Genomic DNA, 19,911 nt, shown 5'->3' with positions numbered 1-19,911 from the left:
TACTGTTTTATTTTAAGAAATTGCCAGGCACCACCTAAGCTTCAGCAACCACCATCCTGATTAGTCAGCAGCCATCAACATCAAGGCAAGACAGTCTGCCCATAAAGAGATCATGATTTGCTGAAGGTTCAGGTGATGGTTAGCTTTTTTTTTGCAATAAAGTATTTTTTGTTTTTTGTTGTTTTTTTTTTTTTTGCAGGGCAGTGGGGGTTAAGTGACTTGCCCAGGGTCACACAGCTAGTAAGTGTCATGTGTCTGAGGCCAGATTTGAACTCAGGTACTCCTGAATCCAGGGCTGGTGCTTTATCCACTGCGCCACCTAGCCGCCCCCAATAAAGTATTTTTTAATTAAGATATATATATATATATATATATTGTTTTTAGATGTAATACTATTAATACACTTAATAGACCTCACTATTGTACAAACATAACTTTTATATGCACTGGGAAACCAAAAAATTCATGTGACTGCTTTATTGCTATATTCACTTTATTGTGGTCTGGAACTGAACATATACTATCTCTGAGGTTATGTGTGTATGCCTACGTGCATGTGTATGACATATAGACCATGAGTTGGGGTAACAGGTGTGAAAGGCCCTAAATAGCATGTTGCATTTGAGCTGAAACTTGAAAGAAACTAAAGATTCTAAGTGGCAGAAGTGAGGAGGGATCGCATTTCTGGCATGGGGATATCCTATTCAGAGGCATAGATGATGGTGATGACTGCAAAACATCCCAGTGCTCAGGGTTCCAGATTAAAATGGAATTGGAAAATGTTTAATAAAATGTATAAAAATGTGGTACAGCACAGATGATTTTTTGGGGTGGTTTTCAAAGTCAATATGTTTTTCTGTTTGAATTTACTATTGCTGGAGATGTTGAAACCCTCTAAATGTAGCTGTTTATGGATGATATGCTGACTCTTTTCAAGGCCTGAAGCATTGAAGATCTTTCTAAGAAGATCCTTAATCACTTAGAAATTCAGCCTAACTGTCCATATAGGGAAAAAAAAGGATAAACAATGGCTGGTCTAAAACTTATTTTATGCACTTTGATAGGCATAAGTTGATTTAACAGTACATTTATCTTGGAGAAACACTGGGCATAGATCCTAAATTGGATTGAAAGAAGTAGGCTGTTTTGCCTTAGCAAAATTTTTCATTGTTTCTAAGTTCACACTTCTCCAAATAAATGACCCACCTTTTTACAATATCCTTCTTCATGGAATCATGAAATCATGGAATAACGCAATTCCTAATTGGATATATTGATTGGGGTGTGGGGAAAATATACATTATGTGCATTTGTGGTGATATACATGTGGATATATGTTTGAATAAAGGAATATACATGTAAAAGGACTAGACTTGTAAATTCATTGAAATAGCAATGCCCCATAGCTCACTGTCCCTGTTTCCAGCTCAACCCTTCAAAATATAATTGAGTGGAGTAGTCATTATGGAGAATGGGTCTATCTTTCTCACCACTACCAACACCAACTGCCACAGACAAGGGGGTAAATACAAAAATCCTAAAAGTAGCAGTAGCCCCAAAGCACAGGACTACTTTTATCCCAGCGCTGCCAGTTATCATCAGGGATGCCATTTATATGGAGAAAGGACCAGTCATCCTAACCATCTGCTAACCAGTTAGTTGCCACCCATGAGGCAGCAAGCCAATCCAACTGAAGCATCAAAGTATCCTGAAGGAGAGAGAGAGGATTTCAGGCCTGAAATTATCATTATGGGAGGAACAGTCACTATGGAGAAGGGGTTTACCTTCCTCCCTGCCACCAAAACTCACATTGCTTCCCAAGGGCATTATAGCACCTCCTACACCACCTGTCCTGCTTCTGTCCCGGGCATCCTCCAGAGAAACAATGCTGTTGTGGAAATGCAGCCTAGCTACTGTTTTCAGCCACAGCTACTGAAGACCTATGAAAAGAAGTTTTAGCCACCAAAGTTCTTGGCACTATCAAATAATTCAGCATCGGAAACAAATACTGTTTTGTCAGTGGAAATGGCATTAAAGAATAGACATTACCATTTGCTCAGTTTTTGTCTTCCTGATTAGAATGTCCCTAGCACTTAGAACAGCGCTTTCCACAAACTAAGTATTTAACAAAAGCTTTTTGATTCATTCATATACACTCTTGTCAACAGGTAATCACAACTGCACAAAATTTATGTGAAAAACTAGGTTTAGTACTAGAGAAATGAACATACTTGTGGAAGTGCAAAGAGTTCACAGTCCAAAGAGAAGCTTGCATATTTTTAAAATTGCAACAAAGAGGACGCAGAAATCCCCACCTAAATGGGCATGGCATTTGCAAGGTAGATTTGCTGATGACTTAGGTAGAAATGGTAGTTAAATAAGTTTTTATTGATATTTTCTGTATCTCACATCATCTTACTCATCCCACATATCCCTCCCTTTACTACTCCCATAGAGCCATCCCATATGACAGGTTGCATTTTTTTTTAGAGAGGAAAAAAAGTCGGCACAAGCGAGCACTACATTGAAAAAATCTGAAAACATACTTTTTTTTAATAGCAGCAGAAAAGTAATGCTTTACATATTTTTGGACTATATGGTCACTTTTTCACTTATTGATGGCTTCACTTAGGGAATAAACGAAGTGATGGAGTCTCTCTGTTTCAAAGGATGTGAACATTTTAGTCTCTATTTGCATAATTCTAAATGGCTTTCTAAAATGCTTATACCATTTCAAAGCTCCACCAACCATGTATTAGCATGCCTTTCTTTCCACAATCCCTCAGTATTTACTGTTGCAATTTTTTCTCATTTTAGCTAATTTGTAGGGTGTGAGATGAAACTTCCAAGGTTGTTTTGATTTGCATTTCTCTTATTGTCAGTGATTTGGCACATTTAGTTTTTCACTTGGTTGTGAATACTTTGTAGTTCTTTTTTTTTTTTTTTTTTTTTTTTTAGTGAGGCAATTGGGGTTAAGTGACTTGCCCAGGGTCACACAGCTAGTAAGTGTCAAGTGTCTGAGGTCGGATTTGAACTCAGGTACTCCTGACTCTAGGGCTGGTGCTCTATCCACTGCGCCACCTAGCTGCCCTGGTAGTTCTTTTAAGAGTAGTTTGTTCTTATCCTTTGTCCGTTTATCTATTGAGGAATGGCTATTAGTCCTGTGGGGGGGGGGGCAGAGACCCCTTCCTTTCTTAGATGCATTAATGTTGTCTGTGAAGAAGCTTTTCAGTTTCAAGTAATCAGTTGCCCTGCTTTGTCTTTGGTAATTAATTGCCTCTGTTTTGTATTTAGTGTTTGGTTGAGCATACATTTCCTACCCATAACTCTGAGGAGTCTATGATCTGTTTCTTTTCTCAATTTTTACGTTATGCTGTGAGGTCACGTCTGTATAGAATATGTTGTGGAAAGTGGCGTTAGGGTTAGTCCAGGCCTACCTTCTCTCAGGCTGCTTTCTAGTTTTCCCAGCAGTTTTTATCAAATAGGGAATTTTCCCCTAGGTAATTTATGTTTTCCATTTTATCAGGTACCAAGTTAGATTTCTTTTGTTTCTCACTCTCCCTTGTGGAGTCTATCCCATCATCGATTTCTCTATTTAACTAATACTAGATGACTTCAGTGTCTTCTACTTTATAGTTTGATGTTTTGAAGTACCCTTCATCCTTACTTTTCATCATTTCCACTGGGACTCTAGATCTGTTTTTCTAAATGAATGTTTTCATGCTTTTCTTTTATCCCGTTGGTATAAAATTTAAAATGTGAATTGTTTTTGGTAGTATTGTTATTTTTATTGGCATGACTTAGCCCATAAGCACTGAGTAGTCCTCCAAACATTTACATTCTTTATTTTTTTAAGGAGCTTTCTTAAAGTCTTTTGTGTGCTTTGGGAGGTTGATCCCTAGATATTTTATGTACTTTGTAGTTACTTTGGATGGGATTTTCCTTTATATTATTGTTTCTTGTGTTTTGTTATTATACTATAGAAAAACTGTTGATTTTTGAGAATTTATTTTATAACCTGCATCTTTGCTGAAGCTCTTAATTGTTTTAATTAATATCTTTGCTTATTCCCTAAGGTTTTCTAAGCAAACCACACTATCATCAGCAGAGATAGTTTTATATCCTCTCTACTTATCTTTATTTCATTATTTCCTTTCTCTTGTTTTATTGATATTGCTATTATTTCCAGAAGTATATTAAATAATAGTAGGGAGAGTGAGTATCATTGCTTTACTCTTGTATTTATTGGAAAAGTTCTAGTGTATTCCCACTGCATCTGATGCTTGATTTTGATTTTAAATAGGTGCATTTTATGTTATACTCCTTCTATGTCTGTATTTTGTGGGGTATTTAGCATAAGAGAGTGTTGTACTTCATCAAGGGCTTTTTCTGCATCAGTCACAGTGATCATGTGGCTTTGATGTTTTGGTTTTTAATATGATTAATTATGTTGATTGTTTTCCTAATGTTGCATATTTGCATCCCTGGTACGAACCTTGATCATAATGAATGATTTCTTGGATAAATTGTCATAGTCTATGTGATCCTATCACATATATTATTGGTCTATAGTTTTCTGTGTTTTATCTTCCCCTGATTTAGGTAGCAGGATTATAATTGTCTCATAGAAAGATTCTGGTGGAGTGCTTTCTTTCTCAATTTCTGAGAATAATTTGTGAAGTACTAATTATTTTTTTTAAAGTTTGATAGAATTCTCCTGGGAATCCATCAAGACCAAGAGTTTTTTCTTTGGCAGTTGCTTTATAGCTAGATCTAGTTCCTTTTCTGAGATTGAGTTATTTAAGATCTCTGTTTAGTCTTCTGATAGTTTGGTTATTTTATGTTTTTGAAGATATTACTCATCTTTTGTTTTCTCAGTTTTGTTAGCATATAGCTGTGCATAATATATTCTTTTAATTTATTCTGGTTTTGCAGTATTTTACCTTACTTGATGTTTTTTTTTATCCAATTTTCTCCGCTTTTTTATTCAGTTTAGCTGAGGATCTTTCAAACTTATTATTTCTATGGGTTTTTTGTTTGCTTTTGCTCTATTTCTCCTAATTTTTGATTTGTGTGTGTGATTATTTTAGGTTTATTTGTTTATTTTTCTAAGTTTTAAAATTGCATATTTAGATTATTAATCCTCTCTTTTTCTATTTTGTTAATGTATGTTTGTAAGGATATGATTTTCCCCTTGAGGACTGCTTTAGCTGCATCCCAGAAATTTTGGTATGTTGTTTCATCATTATCATTTTCTTTTACATAGTTATTGTTTGTTTTATTTTGTTCCTTGACCCACTCGTTATTTAAGATTTATTAGTAAGTCTCCATTTGGAGTATCTTTTATGGTTCAGGAACCATTAAAAAAATTTCATTATGGTCTGTAAAGGATATTAAGTATTTCTACCTTTTTACATTTGTTTGTAATATCTGTGCTATAGCACATGGTCATTTTGAAAAGTTTCATGTGTTGCAGAGAAATATGTATATTTTTTTGCTGCCTCATTTAGAAGACACCATAAGTCTTTTAACTCAGTTCTGCAGAATTTTTTTTTATTTCAATATTTTTCATTTTATCTTTCTGTTAGACTATCCAGAATAGTGATATCAAAGTCTTCCGTCACTGTTTTGTTCTTGTCTGTATATTTTGAAGTTAAGATGTTTTCTTTATGAATTTGAATGGTAAGGGATTTGGAACATAAAAGTTTATTACTAATATTGGTTTATTGTTTATGCTTCCTTTTATCATGGGGGAAAGGGTGGTGGAGGTCCTTAGGTATTCTTCTGTAAAGAATTATACTCTCACACAAAGTTCAATTAGGATTAAAATGGTTCTTTATTGGGTGTTAGAGAAAGTGACAGAAGATTTAACTTCAAGGGGAGAAGATGGCTTAGAGACATCTTCCTCCCAGAGCAGAAAGAAGGGAAAAGCTTTTATAGAGGATAGATGGGGTAACCACCTAAAAATGGAAAGTTCCTTTGGGGAGTGAGGTAGGGAAAGATTCCTGAGAGTCAGGGAGATTTTTCTTCTGGAATGATAGTTCTGACCTCTGGTGTTATCTCTGTCTCCTAGCTCAGGTAGTAGCCAAACCTAACTGACTTTCCTGCTATAGAATTGTATCTCCCCTTACTTCTTAGGTGTGTCTATCCTGATACCTAGTTGCCTAAGCTAAACTTTAATAGTCCCTTATTTCCTCGATATGTCCTGTTATCTGGTCACCTTTGGTTTTGCTTCTCAAAGGAGAAACTTCTTCTGAGTTATCCTAATGTATCTAATTTAGCCCCATGTCACTTTGAACATAATATCGTTTCCTTGTTTGTCTATTTTTTGAATGTTTGTTTTTGCATTGTCAGTACGATGGCACTCTTGTTTTTTTGGATTTCCTTGATGCACAATACTTTTTTAAATCCCTTCAGTTTTATTTTGTATATCTTTGTTTTTTAAAATGTGTTTTTTGTAAGCTGCAGATTGTAGGGTTTTGTTTTCTTACCCAGTATATTACATTTTCATTTTATTGGATTGTTTAATCCATTCACATTTAGAGTAATAAAGAGTAGATTTATATTTCTTCCATCTGTCTCAAAAATTGAAATAAATACAATATTATTTTCCTTCAGTTACTTTAATCTTTTCAAGGTAGCCCTGTTTCCAAATGGCTCTCTTCTCTTCACCCCTAATGCACTCTTCTCATTTGTTTACCCCTTTCCCTTTGGGGTTTCATTTATTAGTTCCTTTTTCTCTCCTACTTTTATCTGGTTCTGTATTTCTTCCTTCTCTTTTTTCCTCTGAGTTAACCAAGTAGATTCCCTCTTCTTCTCTACCTTTTCAGCTAGTCTTGTTCATCAGTTTTTAAAATTCCATTTTTTGGTCTCTTTTCCAAAAAGAATTTCTCTCATTCTCTTCCTTATCAATCCTCTCTGTCTACTCTTGACTCTCACTCTAAATCATGACTCTTTTCTCTGTATTCTCCAGACAGTCAAAACTTTCAAGGTATCTGTTATAAATGGTCTCTTTTTCGGTACTTTCTGCCACTACCTTGTAGGACTTGTGCCAGGGATTTTCTTTTTCCACTGTGCTTCACTTCCAGAATGATGCCAGTTATTGCAGGTCCAAAAGAAGATCCTGTACCATGGCAGAGCCCCTCCACTAGTGTCCCTGATTATTTAGTCTCTCACGAATCTATCCCCTCCCCATTTATCCTTTTACTTTATACATATGCCTCAAAATTTCCCTATGTCTATGCTCTCCCATTCTTCCACATGCATGTTGCCCCCAGGGATTCTAGCTCCCCCCATTCCAATGTAGGATTAGTAGACTTTTCATACACCCAAACCACCATTCCTTATCCACTGTGAGGTCCTCATCTCTCTTAAATCCATAAATGCATTTATCAGTGAAACTCCCTCCCCTCTTCAGAGTAAGTCCTCTTTCCACTCCTTTTTCATCCCTCCCCTTACTTATTCCTCCCCCCCCCAATAGGCTCTTTTCTTTCGAAGACCACAGAGGTCAACTTTCCCTCCTTGCTAGCCCTCGATTTGACCCAGTGCATCCCACATTCCTCTCCCTGCTGCCCCTTTTTGTGTGCCTTCCCATGTTGTAATGTGGTGCCCCCCCCTTTCGCACACACACACTGACACACGCACACGCACACAAAAAGCACTTGTAAATAGGGTATCACCAGTTTCTGTTCCTAATGCCCCATCTGCCCCTTTATTTTCCCTCTACCAGACTTCTGCTTTTATCCATCTCTTTTTATATATTTAGAAAGGCTCTTATTGATCTCTCTTATCACTCTTTTGCTGTTGGACTGATGCATTTATTAATTCCTCCTGCCTTTCTGTTTAGGGTGTTTGAGAAGAAAATTATCTCTTCGGTTCTGGTGTTTTTCCTAAAAATGTTTCAAATTCATCTTTATTATTGAATGTCCATCTTTTTCCCTGATTAAGCTCATATTTATAGGGTAGGTCACCCTGGGCTGTATCCTGAGCTCCACTGCTCTTCCAAATACATAATTACATTTTCCTTCCTGTTTTCTACTGGTTCCAGAATAGTCTTGCATTTTTCAAAAGTCCTTTCTTTTATATTTGAAGGCCTTTCTCCTAATGGCTTGCTGAACTTTTTGTGTCTGAAGTGAATTGTTCAATTTAACCACTGTATGTCCTGAAGTTTGCAATGTTGGATTTTTTTCCTGAAGGTTATCTGTGAATTCTTTTAATTGGACTTTGAAGTTTTGGGGACATTCTCTTCTATTATTTCTTTCATGATGGTGTTAAGGTTTTTTGTCTTGTGTTCTCCTGGGACACTTAAAAATGATCTGTAATATCAAGATTAGTATGTTTTGCTTACACAGTGAACCTGTTTTCTTGGAATGTTACTGGGTTTTTTTGCTTTTATTATTCCAGATTGTTCTTCACATCTGTGTATTTATTTGCATTTATTGTTTTCTTTGATGAGATTTGCCATTGGAAGTTCCAGTTTTTCTATTTTGCTCATCATTTTTGCTGTACAGGCATGAATTCTGCTCTCAGAATTCCCATTTCTCTTTTAAACCTCTCAGGAATAGTGTATTTTAGTTCCATGTTTTTCTAAAATTCCACAGCATCTTCTGTCTTATCAAGTGTTGGATCATTTTCCTTTGTTTTGCAGTATTCCTTGAATTCATTTACTAGGTCTGGAAGCCATATTTTCTTCTATTGTTACTGTTTTTCCTGTTGATCTGCTTATATTCAAGGTCTTTCAAGAAAATTCAATTCCCCCCCCCTCCCTACCCCCCCCCCCAGTTTTCCCTGTCATTCTCTTTCTGACTCTTTCCCTTCTAATTGTGGTTTCCTTGTGGGGTAGATCTCAAAGTATCTCAGCTTCCTCCCCTGACGGACAATTCATAGCTTCCCAACCTAGATTTCTTCCCCAGCTGATTTTTGTGTGGTCAGATCTTCCCCTAGCTGTATGCCCTGCCCTTTCCCTCAGATTTGGTAGGATGCTATATGCCCCCCAGCCGTACACAGTGCTTTTTCCTTATGACCTGTCCCAGTCCCTCTGTTCCTCAGTGCTTTGGTTCAACACCAGTAGTTTCAGATCTTTGTAGCACTGTTCACACACGTACACACGCAGTTCAGGACTTTTGCAGTACTGATGTTATAAGGTTGCAGACACTGGTATGCTTTTGTGCCTGTGTGGTCAACCTGGTTGTTGTGCAAACTTTCTCAAACTGAAAACAGGGCCTCCTCAGCACTGAAAAGAAGGATGCGGGGTGCAGCATTAGGGTGGCTTTTGTTGTAAGGCTGTGTTGTCCTTGGTTAGTATGGGAGGGGTGCTGAGTGAGCTCTATGTCAGTAAGCCTTGGTTCATATGTTTGGGTGTTTTTTTTTTTTTTAATCTTCTTTTGGACTCTGGGCAACCTAGACTGTGGAGACAGCTGAATTTGCTTTATCTTTGGCACATAATTTCTATTTTGGAGATGTTTCAGAGTTCATGAGGATTGAAGAAAATGTCTAGTCCTCCATCTTGTTAATCATGTGACCTGGAAGTCAACAATAATGATTTTTTCCTCAATTTTAATAGTACTTTTTTCAGTTACATGTAAAGATAGTTTTCAACATTCATTTTTTATAAGATTTTGAGTTCCAAATTTGTCTCCCTCCCTCCCTTTGTTTCTTCCTTGCCTGTTCTAAATCCTTCAATTTCTTTTTCTTCTCTTATTGCTAAAGCTAATATTTCTAGTACACAATTGAATAATAGAAGTGATAATGGACATCTCTGTTTCACTCCTGATCTTATTGGGAATACCTCTAACTTATCCTCATATATAATGCTTATAACCTACAACCATCATCAAGTAGATGATACTGCTTATCAATTTAAGGAAAGCTCTATTTATTCCTATTTTCTCTAGTGTTTTTAATAGGAATGAGTGCTATATTTTGTCAAAAGCTTTTTGTGCATCTTTTGAAATAACCATATGTTTTTGGTTAGTTTTGTTATTGATGTAGTCAATTATGATGATAGTTTTCCTAATGTTGAACCAGCCCTGCATTCCTGGTATAAAACCTACATGGTCATAGTGTGTTATCATAGTGATAAATTGCTATAATCTCTTTGCTAATGTTTTATTTAAAATTTTTGCATTGTAACATTTCTAACCTATAGTATCTATCTGTTCATTGACCAGAAGGAAAGTGGGTTTCATAATAATAATAGCAGTTGGCATTTATAAGGTTTACAAGCACTTTACATATACATTCTTTCCCTTGATGATTCTTGCAGTCTCCCTGGAAAGTAGTTGCTATTATTATCCTCCCTTTTACAGATGCAAAAACTGAGGCCGAGAAAAGGAAAGTTGACTTAACCAGGATCACATAGCTAAGTTAATGTCTGAGGCAGAATTTGAACCTGCCATCTTGGTACCAGGTACAGTACTAGCCACCTGGTGTGCTGTTCTCTAGAGCCAAGATTGAGGCGTTACAATCACTAAGAGTTTGGCTTTGTTTCAATATTGTTTTCCTATTGTAGTTATTGTAACAATTATTTGTTCTTCTACCTTTACACCCTGTGTCAGTTCACACAATTTTTTCTCCATTTCTCTGAGTTTCTAATCGGTAATTTATTTTTATAATGCTATAATAGTTATATGCCAGGTTGATTTTAACCATTCCACATGATAGGCACCTCCTTTGTTTCCAGTTTTTTTTGCTACTACAAAAAATTCCACTCTATTTATTCTGATGCATCTGTTGCCTTTCTTTTTGTCTTTAAACTTACTGTATAGCAAATAGTATGATATCTGGGTCAATTTTCCCCCCTTTAGTTTAATGACTTTTCTTGCATATTTCTAAAGGACTTTCCAAAATAGCTACTAATAGTCTAGTAGTATGCCTGTCTTCCATCAGCACATCTAACATTTATTATTTCACTCATGTCATATTTCACGGCTTTTGGAGGGAATGAGGTACGTACAACACAGTCAGTAGCTACTCTAATCTTCTGTGTGGTTATTGAAAAATTGCCATTCTCCTTTTGAAAACTTGTTCATATCTTCTGACCACTTAGCTTTTGAAGAAAGGTTCCCTGGTTAAATGTTTCTGTCAATTACCTACATATTTCAAATACTAGACTTTAATTTCTGCAAATATTTTTCCCCATTCAACTTTCCTTAGTCTAGGTTCATCAGTTTGTTTGTGCAAACACTTTTAATATTTTATATAATTGGAATTCTGTTTTCTCTTTGTGATTACTTCTGTCCCTTGGTTTGGGTAAAATCTCTCTGCCAGCTAGAGTTGTAATTTGCTTCTTTCTTCTTCTTTGTTTTTTTAAAAAATATCTTTTATATAATCATTTGGAGAACTCACCATGGCATATGAGATAAGATGCTGGCCTAAATCTGTCATTGTTAATAGAGAGTCCTTCCCCCTTTTAATTCGTCCTTAGATTTATGAAACACTAGCCCAGTGCATTTAATTGTTTCTGATTCTTGCTCATTCTGCACCATTAATATTCTTTTAAAAATGTTAATGAATGAATGAAAAAACCATGAAGTGCGTACTATATGCCAAGAACTGTGCCAAGTATTGAGGATGTAGATATAAATAAAAGCAAGCAAACCCTCAGGAGACTTAAATTTTTGTGAGGAAAGACAATTGATAAAGGGGAGTTACTAGTGGGGTCTGAGTCTGGGTACTTACACAGTGTCATAGTTTGGAAATGGCCAGGAAGTGGTATTGGAGCCTGGTTCTAGGCAAGATCTATCAAAAGCTCCCTATTCAGAGACCAGGGCTCTAGATACAGATTCTGAGTTCCAGGGAGAGTAGGATAAGGAGGGTAGCCAGAGTGTCTGTCAGCCTCATTTGGAATGGCCAGGAGGTGACCATTTAATTGCTGATAGTTTTGATGACTTTATTTTTCATTAAAACTTTTCTGTGGATGTGTTTAACTGATGTATTTTGTACTTTACGTCCTTGAAAATTATACATGTACCTTGGCCCGGATATTTGTAATTGGAAGGCCTAAAATCCACTACCTCCCTATAAGTAATACTCTTAATTCATTTACCTAAAACATAAGAGCGGCGATGAAAGAACATCATTAAAGTTTAAAACTGTTCATCAAATGCAGTTTTTTCTTTGGTAAATAACAATAAGTTCTATGAATCTTGGTTTTGCTTAGGCATAGTATAGCAAATAAATGTAAATATCTTATTTAATTTAGAACTAATCTGGACAGAAAGCCTGATATTATACACGCTGCGTATTATGTGGGGTAGTTAACTGAATCTTCTGTTTTGTTTTTCTTGTAGCGGGATGCTCGAAGCCTTCTACTTCCTGAGAATGTGAGCACTGGCCAAAAATTAGACTTTTCAGACACAATGGTGCAACAGAAATTAGATGATATCAAGGATCGTATCAAACGAGAAATAAGGAAAGAACTGAAAATAAAAGAAGGAGCTGAAAATCTCAGGAAGGTCACAACAGACAAAAAAAATTTGGCATATGTGGACAACATTTTGAAAAAATCAAATAAAAAATTAGAAGAATTGCATCATAAACTACAGGAATTAAATGCTCATATTGTTGTAACAGATCCAGAAGATCTTACAGGTAATGTACATAATTTGAAATATTTCCTAAATGTATGTCAGATAAATTTTACTTTAGAAAGTTAGTAATCATCAAATTGTAATTTATAGCTGCATAATGATGAAATTGTGGTAGATAAATTTTGCTTTCAGATATTGGACAGACATTTAAGGTTACTATGTGTTAGGGAGCTATGCTATGTGCTGAAGATACAAGATATGCCCTTGCCATCAAATAGTTAAAATTCAGGGCAGCTAGGTGGCACACTGGATAAAGCACTGGCCCTGGATTCAGGAGGACCCGAGTTCAAATCTGGCCTCAGACACTTGACACTAGCTGTGTGACCCTGGGCAAGTCATTTAACCCTCATTGCTCCCCCCCCCCCCCCCCAAAATAGTTACAATTCAGTAGTAATCTAATTGTTTAAATCTCTTTTAAAAAATACAGTGAGCTCGGGGGCAGCTAGGTGGCGCAGTAGATAAAGCACCAGCCCTGGATTCAGGAGTACCTGAGTTCAAATCCGGCCTCAGACATTTGACACTTACTAGCTGTGTGACCCTGGGCAAGTCACTTAACCCCCATTGCCCCACAAAAAACAAAACAAAACAAAACAATACAGTGAGCTCGGGGGCAGCTAGGTGGTGCAGTGAAAAAAGCACTGGTCTTAGATTCAGGAGTACCTGAGTTCAAATCCAGCCTCAGACACTTGACACTTAACTAGCTGTGTGACCCTAGGCAAGCCACTTAACCCTCATTGCTCTGCAAAAACAAAACAAAACAAAAAAAACACAGTGTGCTAAGATGTGACATATTTTCTTTTTGATATATAACTGAGGTTAGAGCTTTTTAGTAAATATATACATTGCATTAAAAGTGCCTCCTACATCATTTGCACATTTGGAGTAGGCGGGGTTTTGTGAAAGTAATAAGCTAATAAATCTTTTTAGTCTCTTAAATAAAGTTTGAGCTCTGGAACAAACCTAATATATTGCAAAGCTCAGGGTTTTTTGCTTTGTTTTGTTTTTAGCAGTTTTAAAGCTACTGAAAAGGCTTTCAATATTCAGTGTCCTTTTTAAAGTTTGTTTTCAGCATGTTTTTGTGTGTTTAGATTTTGTAGGTTATTTTTAGGATTGTACTTTTTTTTTTTTTAAGTGAGGCATTTGGGGTTAAGGGACTTGCCCAGGGTCACACAGCTAGTAAGTGTTAAGTGTCTGAGGCCGGATTCGAACTCAGGTACTCCTGACTCCAGGGCCAGTGCTCTATCCACTGTGCCACCTAGCTGCCCCCATCTGAGACTTCTAAAGGAAATATGTTGAGAAATAATATTATTGTGAACCTTATTCCAAAAGCATATCATCTCAGAAAATGAGGCTGAGAATGCAGTTAATATGTCAGTGTTGCCCTCATGCCAGAGATCAATATTAATTCAGGTTGAATTCATTCCTTGTTCCCTCTCCTTTCTCAAACCCCACAACAATCTGAATCAATCTCCTGTCCTTTAGATTAGTCTCTGACAATAAAATCAAATGTAACTCTGGGAATTAGGAAGTAAATGACGCAGTATAACCCTACCTTACCTAATAGTGTTCCCTCACTTGAGCTGCCTTCATTCTGCTTATTTTTCCTTTACTGCTTTTTAATCCCACTTTATAAAAGTGAGATGGCCTTTTTTATATGTAGTGTGAAATTTTGGTTTTAGATTTTTGCCTCTTAGCGTTCTATTTAGTTTGCTATAAAGGTTTTATTTGGGAAGATTTGGTAATACTATCATGCTCTTTTTGGTTGAGAGCTTGAAGAAGGAAGATTGTTAATTGTTTAAATCGATCTTATATTGAATTGTTAAATCTATGTGGTACCATAAACATGAGCTTTTCATTTTATTGGTACACTTTTATAACCAGAAGAGGTTATTTCAGGTCGTTCAATAGCAGCATCTTTGAGAAAAATATGAAACAATTCACTTAATTTTTAGGGGAAAGTGGCACAATAAATTACAACTAACAAAAACTTAATGTTCGGTTATATATTAGAAGCAAAAAAAAGGAACATCTCTCCTCTTTTGTGACTAAATTCTTAAGAAAGTCATTTATATTCAGTACCTTCATTTCCTCTCTTCATTCTCTTCTAAACCCTCTGAATTCTGGCTTCTGGCCTCGTCATTCAATTGAAAGTGCTTTTTCCAAAGTTACTAATAATCTCAGTTGTCAAATCTAATTTCTGTTTCTTAATCTTCATACTTCTTGACCTCTGTATAGCCTTTAATCCTGTCAATAGCCCACTGCTCTCTGTTGGTACTCCTCCAACCCGTCTGACCAGTCCTCCTCAGTTTCTTTTGCTATATCTTAATTCAGTTCTCTCCCACTAACTGTGAGCGCCCTCCAGACGTCTGTCCTTAGTCTTCTTCTATTCTCCTTCCATACTTGATGATCTCATCAGCTATCATGGATTCAGTTGTCATCTCCATGCAGATGTTTTCTAGATGTATTTATCATCTCTTCTGACCTCCATTCATACATCTCCAAACTGTCTTTTGGTTGGATATCTCAAACTGGCTGTCTCACAAACATCTTAAACTCAACATGTCCTAAACTAAATTCTATCCCTTCTTCCCTAACCATTCCCTCTTCCAAATTTCTCTATTATTGTTATGGCCACCATCATCTTAGCCACCCAGCATCATAATCTAGATGTTATCCTCAATTCACTTGCACTCACTCCACATACTGAATTTTCTGCTGAGCCTTTTGCAACATCTCTCATTATGTCCCTTTTTCTACACTCACACAACTGCCACCCTGGAATAGTACCTTTATCACCTCAAGTCTGGACTATTCCACTGGCCTTCTGGTTGGTTTCCCCATCTCAAGTTTCTCCCCACTCCAATGCATCTTCCATTCAGCTGTCAAAGGGATCTTCTTAAAGTTCAGGTTTGACCATATCATTTCTCCCCTCCCCACCTTAGTAAACTCGAGTGGTTCCCTTTTACTTTGAGGATCAAATATAAAATCTTCCGTTTGGCATTTAAAAATCTTCACAATCTGGTCCATTTCCTACCATTCCATTGTTCTTAGAGTTTACTCCCTCCAAATACTCTAAATCCAGTTACACTGGTCTTCCTATTCCTTCTATACAATAGTCTTATCTCCCACCTCCATACTTTTTCAAAATGTCTGTCTCCCATTCCAAGAAAGGTTGTGCTTATCTCTACCTTCTGGCTTTCTTCAAGATTCAGCTCAAATCCGACCTTCTGCATAAGTCCTTTCCCAGTCTCCCCCACTGCTAATGACTTCACTCAGAGAGGCCCTCCCATTTCACTCTGTATCTGTCTTATATGTTCATAGTTGCTTGTGTGTTGTCTTTTTCACGAAAAGATGAGTGCCTTGAGATCAGCAATTGTTCTGTCTTCCTTTTGTATAACCTTGTGCTTGCTTATTATCACAGTACCTGGAACACAGTAAGAGCTTAATTGAAGTGTCTGTTGTTTGGACTAACTGCATGGATACAGGATATTATTAAGTTCTTAAATATGGATCTTGCCTTTGAATATATGAAAGCCCATTCCCCCACCTCCACAAAAGTTAACTATAATCGACACACTTACTAGTAGCTATATTTATAGAATTTTTAAGTAGAAGTTAAAATGAAGTCTAGAGCATTCATTCAATATAGAGTAAGTGCTTGCTATGCATATGGTACTGTTGGAGAATAGTTAACCGTCATGGCTTTACTGTATGGCAACTGACAAAAGATCATAGAGTTTTAAAGGATTGAATCTTGGTGAAAATTTGAAAAGGTAAATTTGGGTTTTCCTCTTTAAAAAGTTTTTAAAATAATGATTACCAAGAGGAGTGTACCTGAATGTTTGTAAATCTGCTAATGTAAATTAAATAACTGAAGAATTACCAGGATGGATGCCAAGGTGATAAGCAGCCATTCAGTGCAATCTGACAAACGTTGATCAAGCACCATAAAGTGCCAGATGTGATCTGGTGGACATCCTGGAAGCAGCCAACAGATACTGATGGTTGCTGTTTGGGAAGGTGGCCATGGGTTGGGAATCAGAGTACATAGGTGTGGTAGCAGGAGCTAATGTATACAAGTCTTGGGGAGGCATTTGGTCTGGTAACTAGAAGAAGGTGGGGATTGGGGGAGAATATGTCAGGTCTGGTAATGTAACAAGTGAAGCAAAGCTTCTCACTGGGATGATCAGGTACAGGGCAGAGCAGTACTAATATGATGGAGGCTGTCTGAAAAGGTGAGGAATGTCTAAAAGAATCTTTGTAAAGGACAGCTATTTAAAAGGATATCTGTGTGCTTGTAATCCAAAACCATCCCTGGAATGAATAATTTGGCCCAGCCTTAAGGGACCCTATCTATTGAGGATATTTAATCTTATCTAAGGTGAAATTTTAGCCTTCCTATTCCATAGATTTCAAGGGAATATATGTGATTGTTGGGGCTCAGAAAGCTAGGCTGTAATACACACACAGTCATCCCCATCCTCATGATTCCCATTATTCAGTTTGTTTGCATTTGGGGTGCTGTAGGGGATAAGTTGACATCCTAGTAATTGTATATGAGATAACTCAATTGGTAATTATGGTGGTAACAACTCACAACTGTAAAGCACTTTAAAAATTAGAAAATAAACTATGTGAATGTATTATAAGAAATCTTATCCGGGAAAATTCCATAGTCTGTCTTTCAAGTGCTGAGAGGCATCATTTAAGATCCTTGATAAAGATATTCACCTTCCAAAACATAGTATTCACAGGCCAACATGTGGTGTCTGCAATAGCTCTGAAGGTTTTTTTCCTAAACTTCTTATACTTGGGTGAAAGGAACATACAGCATTTTTCATCTAACAGTGGTTCTTTAGACTCTACTCTTTCCCATTTTAGCCTGGGGTCCCTGGTACAACTCATGGAAGTCTGTGTCTAGGTTTCACATTCTTACTCATGCTAACCACCACTATGATAGAGGAGATACTCTGGCTAGAATCAAAGCCAATTTCATCAGGGGTATTTCCAAGTCCAGTTAACATTGTGTGGTTAAAGTGCTTAGGAGTTCAGAGCAGGAAAGGATGGCATCTGATTAGGATGATAAGGAAAAGTTTCAGACACACAAAAAGTTAAACTGGGTTTTGAAAAGTAATTTGGATTTGGTTAGGTGAGATGAAGGAGGGCATTCTAGGTTAATAGAATGTTATGGATACAAGAATGCAAGTAGGAAGGTACAAAATGAATTCAGGGAGGAGGTCACAAATAGAACACTTTTGCCTGGAGCATATGGTCTATATAGGTGGCAGGTAGGTAGAGTTGAGCTTCTAAAGGGCCTTGAATGTCAGGCTAAGGAGATTTAATTTTGTTTTATATGAAATGGGGAGCCATTGATGTTTTTTAACCTATAAAATAATACAATCAAGGTGATAGTTCAGGAAAATGGTTGCAGGAGTTCTTAACACTGGTGTCTGTGAACTTTTTATTTTGATAACCATATTTCACTAATTGGTTTCCTTTGTATAGTCTTGTGTATTTTATTTTATTCTTTTAAAAAAGCAATTTTTAGAAGGGGTCGGTAGGTCAAAGGTGGTAGGTAACTGATTCAAGCATTAAAATGGTTAAGAATACCATGTTAGTGTTATCCTGGTTAAACTTTAAGGAGAAGAGAATGGAAGCAGAGAGGCCAACTACAACACCAATGTAATAATTCAGATGTTATAAATAAATATTATAGAATCAAATGCAAGATCACACTGAAAAGGCAGAATTGGTAGGATTTGGTGATTGATTGGATATCAGGAGTAAAGGAGAAGTCCAAAATTTCTCTTTAAAATTTAGAGCCACTGTGACTAGAAATGATGAAGCCATTGACAGGAAGGAAAAGTCAAGATTCTTGTGGGAGGGAAAAAAATAATATTTTCAAGGGGTTTAGATTTTAATAAGGGTTGCTACATGCAAACATATGTACGTACAGGCTAGACAAAGAAGAGCTGAAAGGCAATCTCTGAAAAAAGGAACCAGAAAAGGCCATGTGCAGAAAGAATTTGAGCTGAATCTTGAAGTCAATAGGCAGAGGGGAAGAAGAAATTTCCAGGCATTGGGGACAGCCATTGAAAGGCACAGAGTGGGGAGATGTGGAAAGGACAAGAAGAAGGCCAGTGCCACTGGGTCATAGAGTGCTTGGAGGGAGTAAAATGTAAGAAGACTAAAAAAGGTAGGAAGAGGCCAGGTTTTGAAGGTGAAAAGGGAAATACATGTTTGTGATATCCTTAGTTAGAACTCAATATATTTTCCTCTTAGAAATACTGTTAGAAATGGTGGCTGATGGGGCAGCTAGGTAGTACAGTGGATAGAGCACCGGCCCTAGAGTCAGGAGGACCTGAGTTCAAATCTGGCCCCGGACACTTAACACTTACTAGCTGTGTGACCCTGGGCAAGTCACTTAACCCCAATTGCCTCACCAAAAAAAAAAAGAAAGAAAGAAATGGTGACTGTTCAGTGATAATATTATAAAAGTTATTTATTCTTATGGTAACAGCCCTTCCAGTATTAATACTGGAATCTAATTATGGTGTTGCTTAATATGTGTGTTTTGAAGAATTATATTTTATGGCTTTTGCAGGCTGGCTTTGGAACCTCGGTTACTGTTATGAAAGTATGTTCAAAATACAAAATGACTTAAGGATTTACTTTTGGAAAACTACCCCATTCTATAAATTGAAGATTGCCTGTTTACATGCATGATCTTCAAAGCTTCCTGGTTTGGCATTCTTCTCACACAGCACTGACTAATAAACAACTAAACATCTGTAGGTCTCATTACCCTTGCCTGCTAATGTGTAGATTTCTGCTGATGATGTGAAACATGTCAGAAAAGACACAGCCAACAATACATATCCAGTTTTCTGCTTCAGTGCCTTACCTTATAATAGTCTGTTCTCAGTTGCAGTTTATAGGAATTCATTATGTTTAAACTGTAGGCCTCTCCTGTCTTTTAAAAGAGAGAACGATACAGTATAAAAAACACAAGGAAATATGTACTTTAAACTTCAGTAAGTGTAACTTTTCAGAGAGATTTTTTTCAGATTGGGGTAGTTGGCAATGAAATTTGTTTCAAGATTATACCATATTTTCTTTCATTGTTCTCTCATTCCTTTATGAACTCTTGAAATATTTCAAACTATAAGCAATGTTGTCTATCTGCACCTCATCACAAGATTATACAACAGTTTTTTCTTTGAACAGCTGAGAATGCTCACACGTCTTTAAATTATTTTCTTTGGCTTCAGAATTTGAAATAATAGAAATCATTGTTATTGAAATAACAGATAAAATACTA

General features: G+C 36.6%; 1 protein-coding gene across 4 annotated transcripts in view; it reads left to right on the top strand.

Moving 5' to 3' along the window:
• PKN2 (protein kinase N2) overlaps positions 1-19,911 on the top strand; it is a 163,954-nt gene that overhangs the window by 51,930 nt on the left and 92,113 nt on the right. For all 4 annotated transcript variants that reach the window (XR_006356340.1, XM_044002300.1, XM_044002299.1 and 1 more), the window contains exon 2: positions 12,291-12,591. Coding sequence is in view for 3 of the 4 variants with exons in the window: in XM_044002300.1 (XP_043858235.1) it covers positions 12,291-12,591 (301 nt within the window). In the remaining variant the exon portion in view is untranslated. The remainder of the gene's footprint in view (positions 1-12,290; positions 12,592-19,911) is intronic.

This window comes from Dromiciops gliroides, chromosome 4 (genome assembly GCF_019393635.1).
Source record: "Dromiciops gliroides isolate mDroGli1 chromosome 4, mDroGli1.pri, whole genome shotgun sequence".
NCBI classification, from domain to species: Eukaryota; Metazoa; Chordata; class Mammalia; order Microbiotheria; family Microbiotheriidae; genus Dromiciops; species Dromiciops gliroides.
The sequence above is the reverse complement of the archived record's forward strand: the minus strand, read 5'-3'. Positions and strand labels throughout refer to the sequence as shown.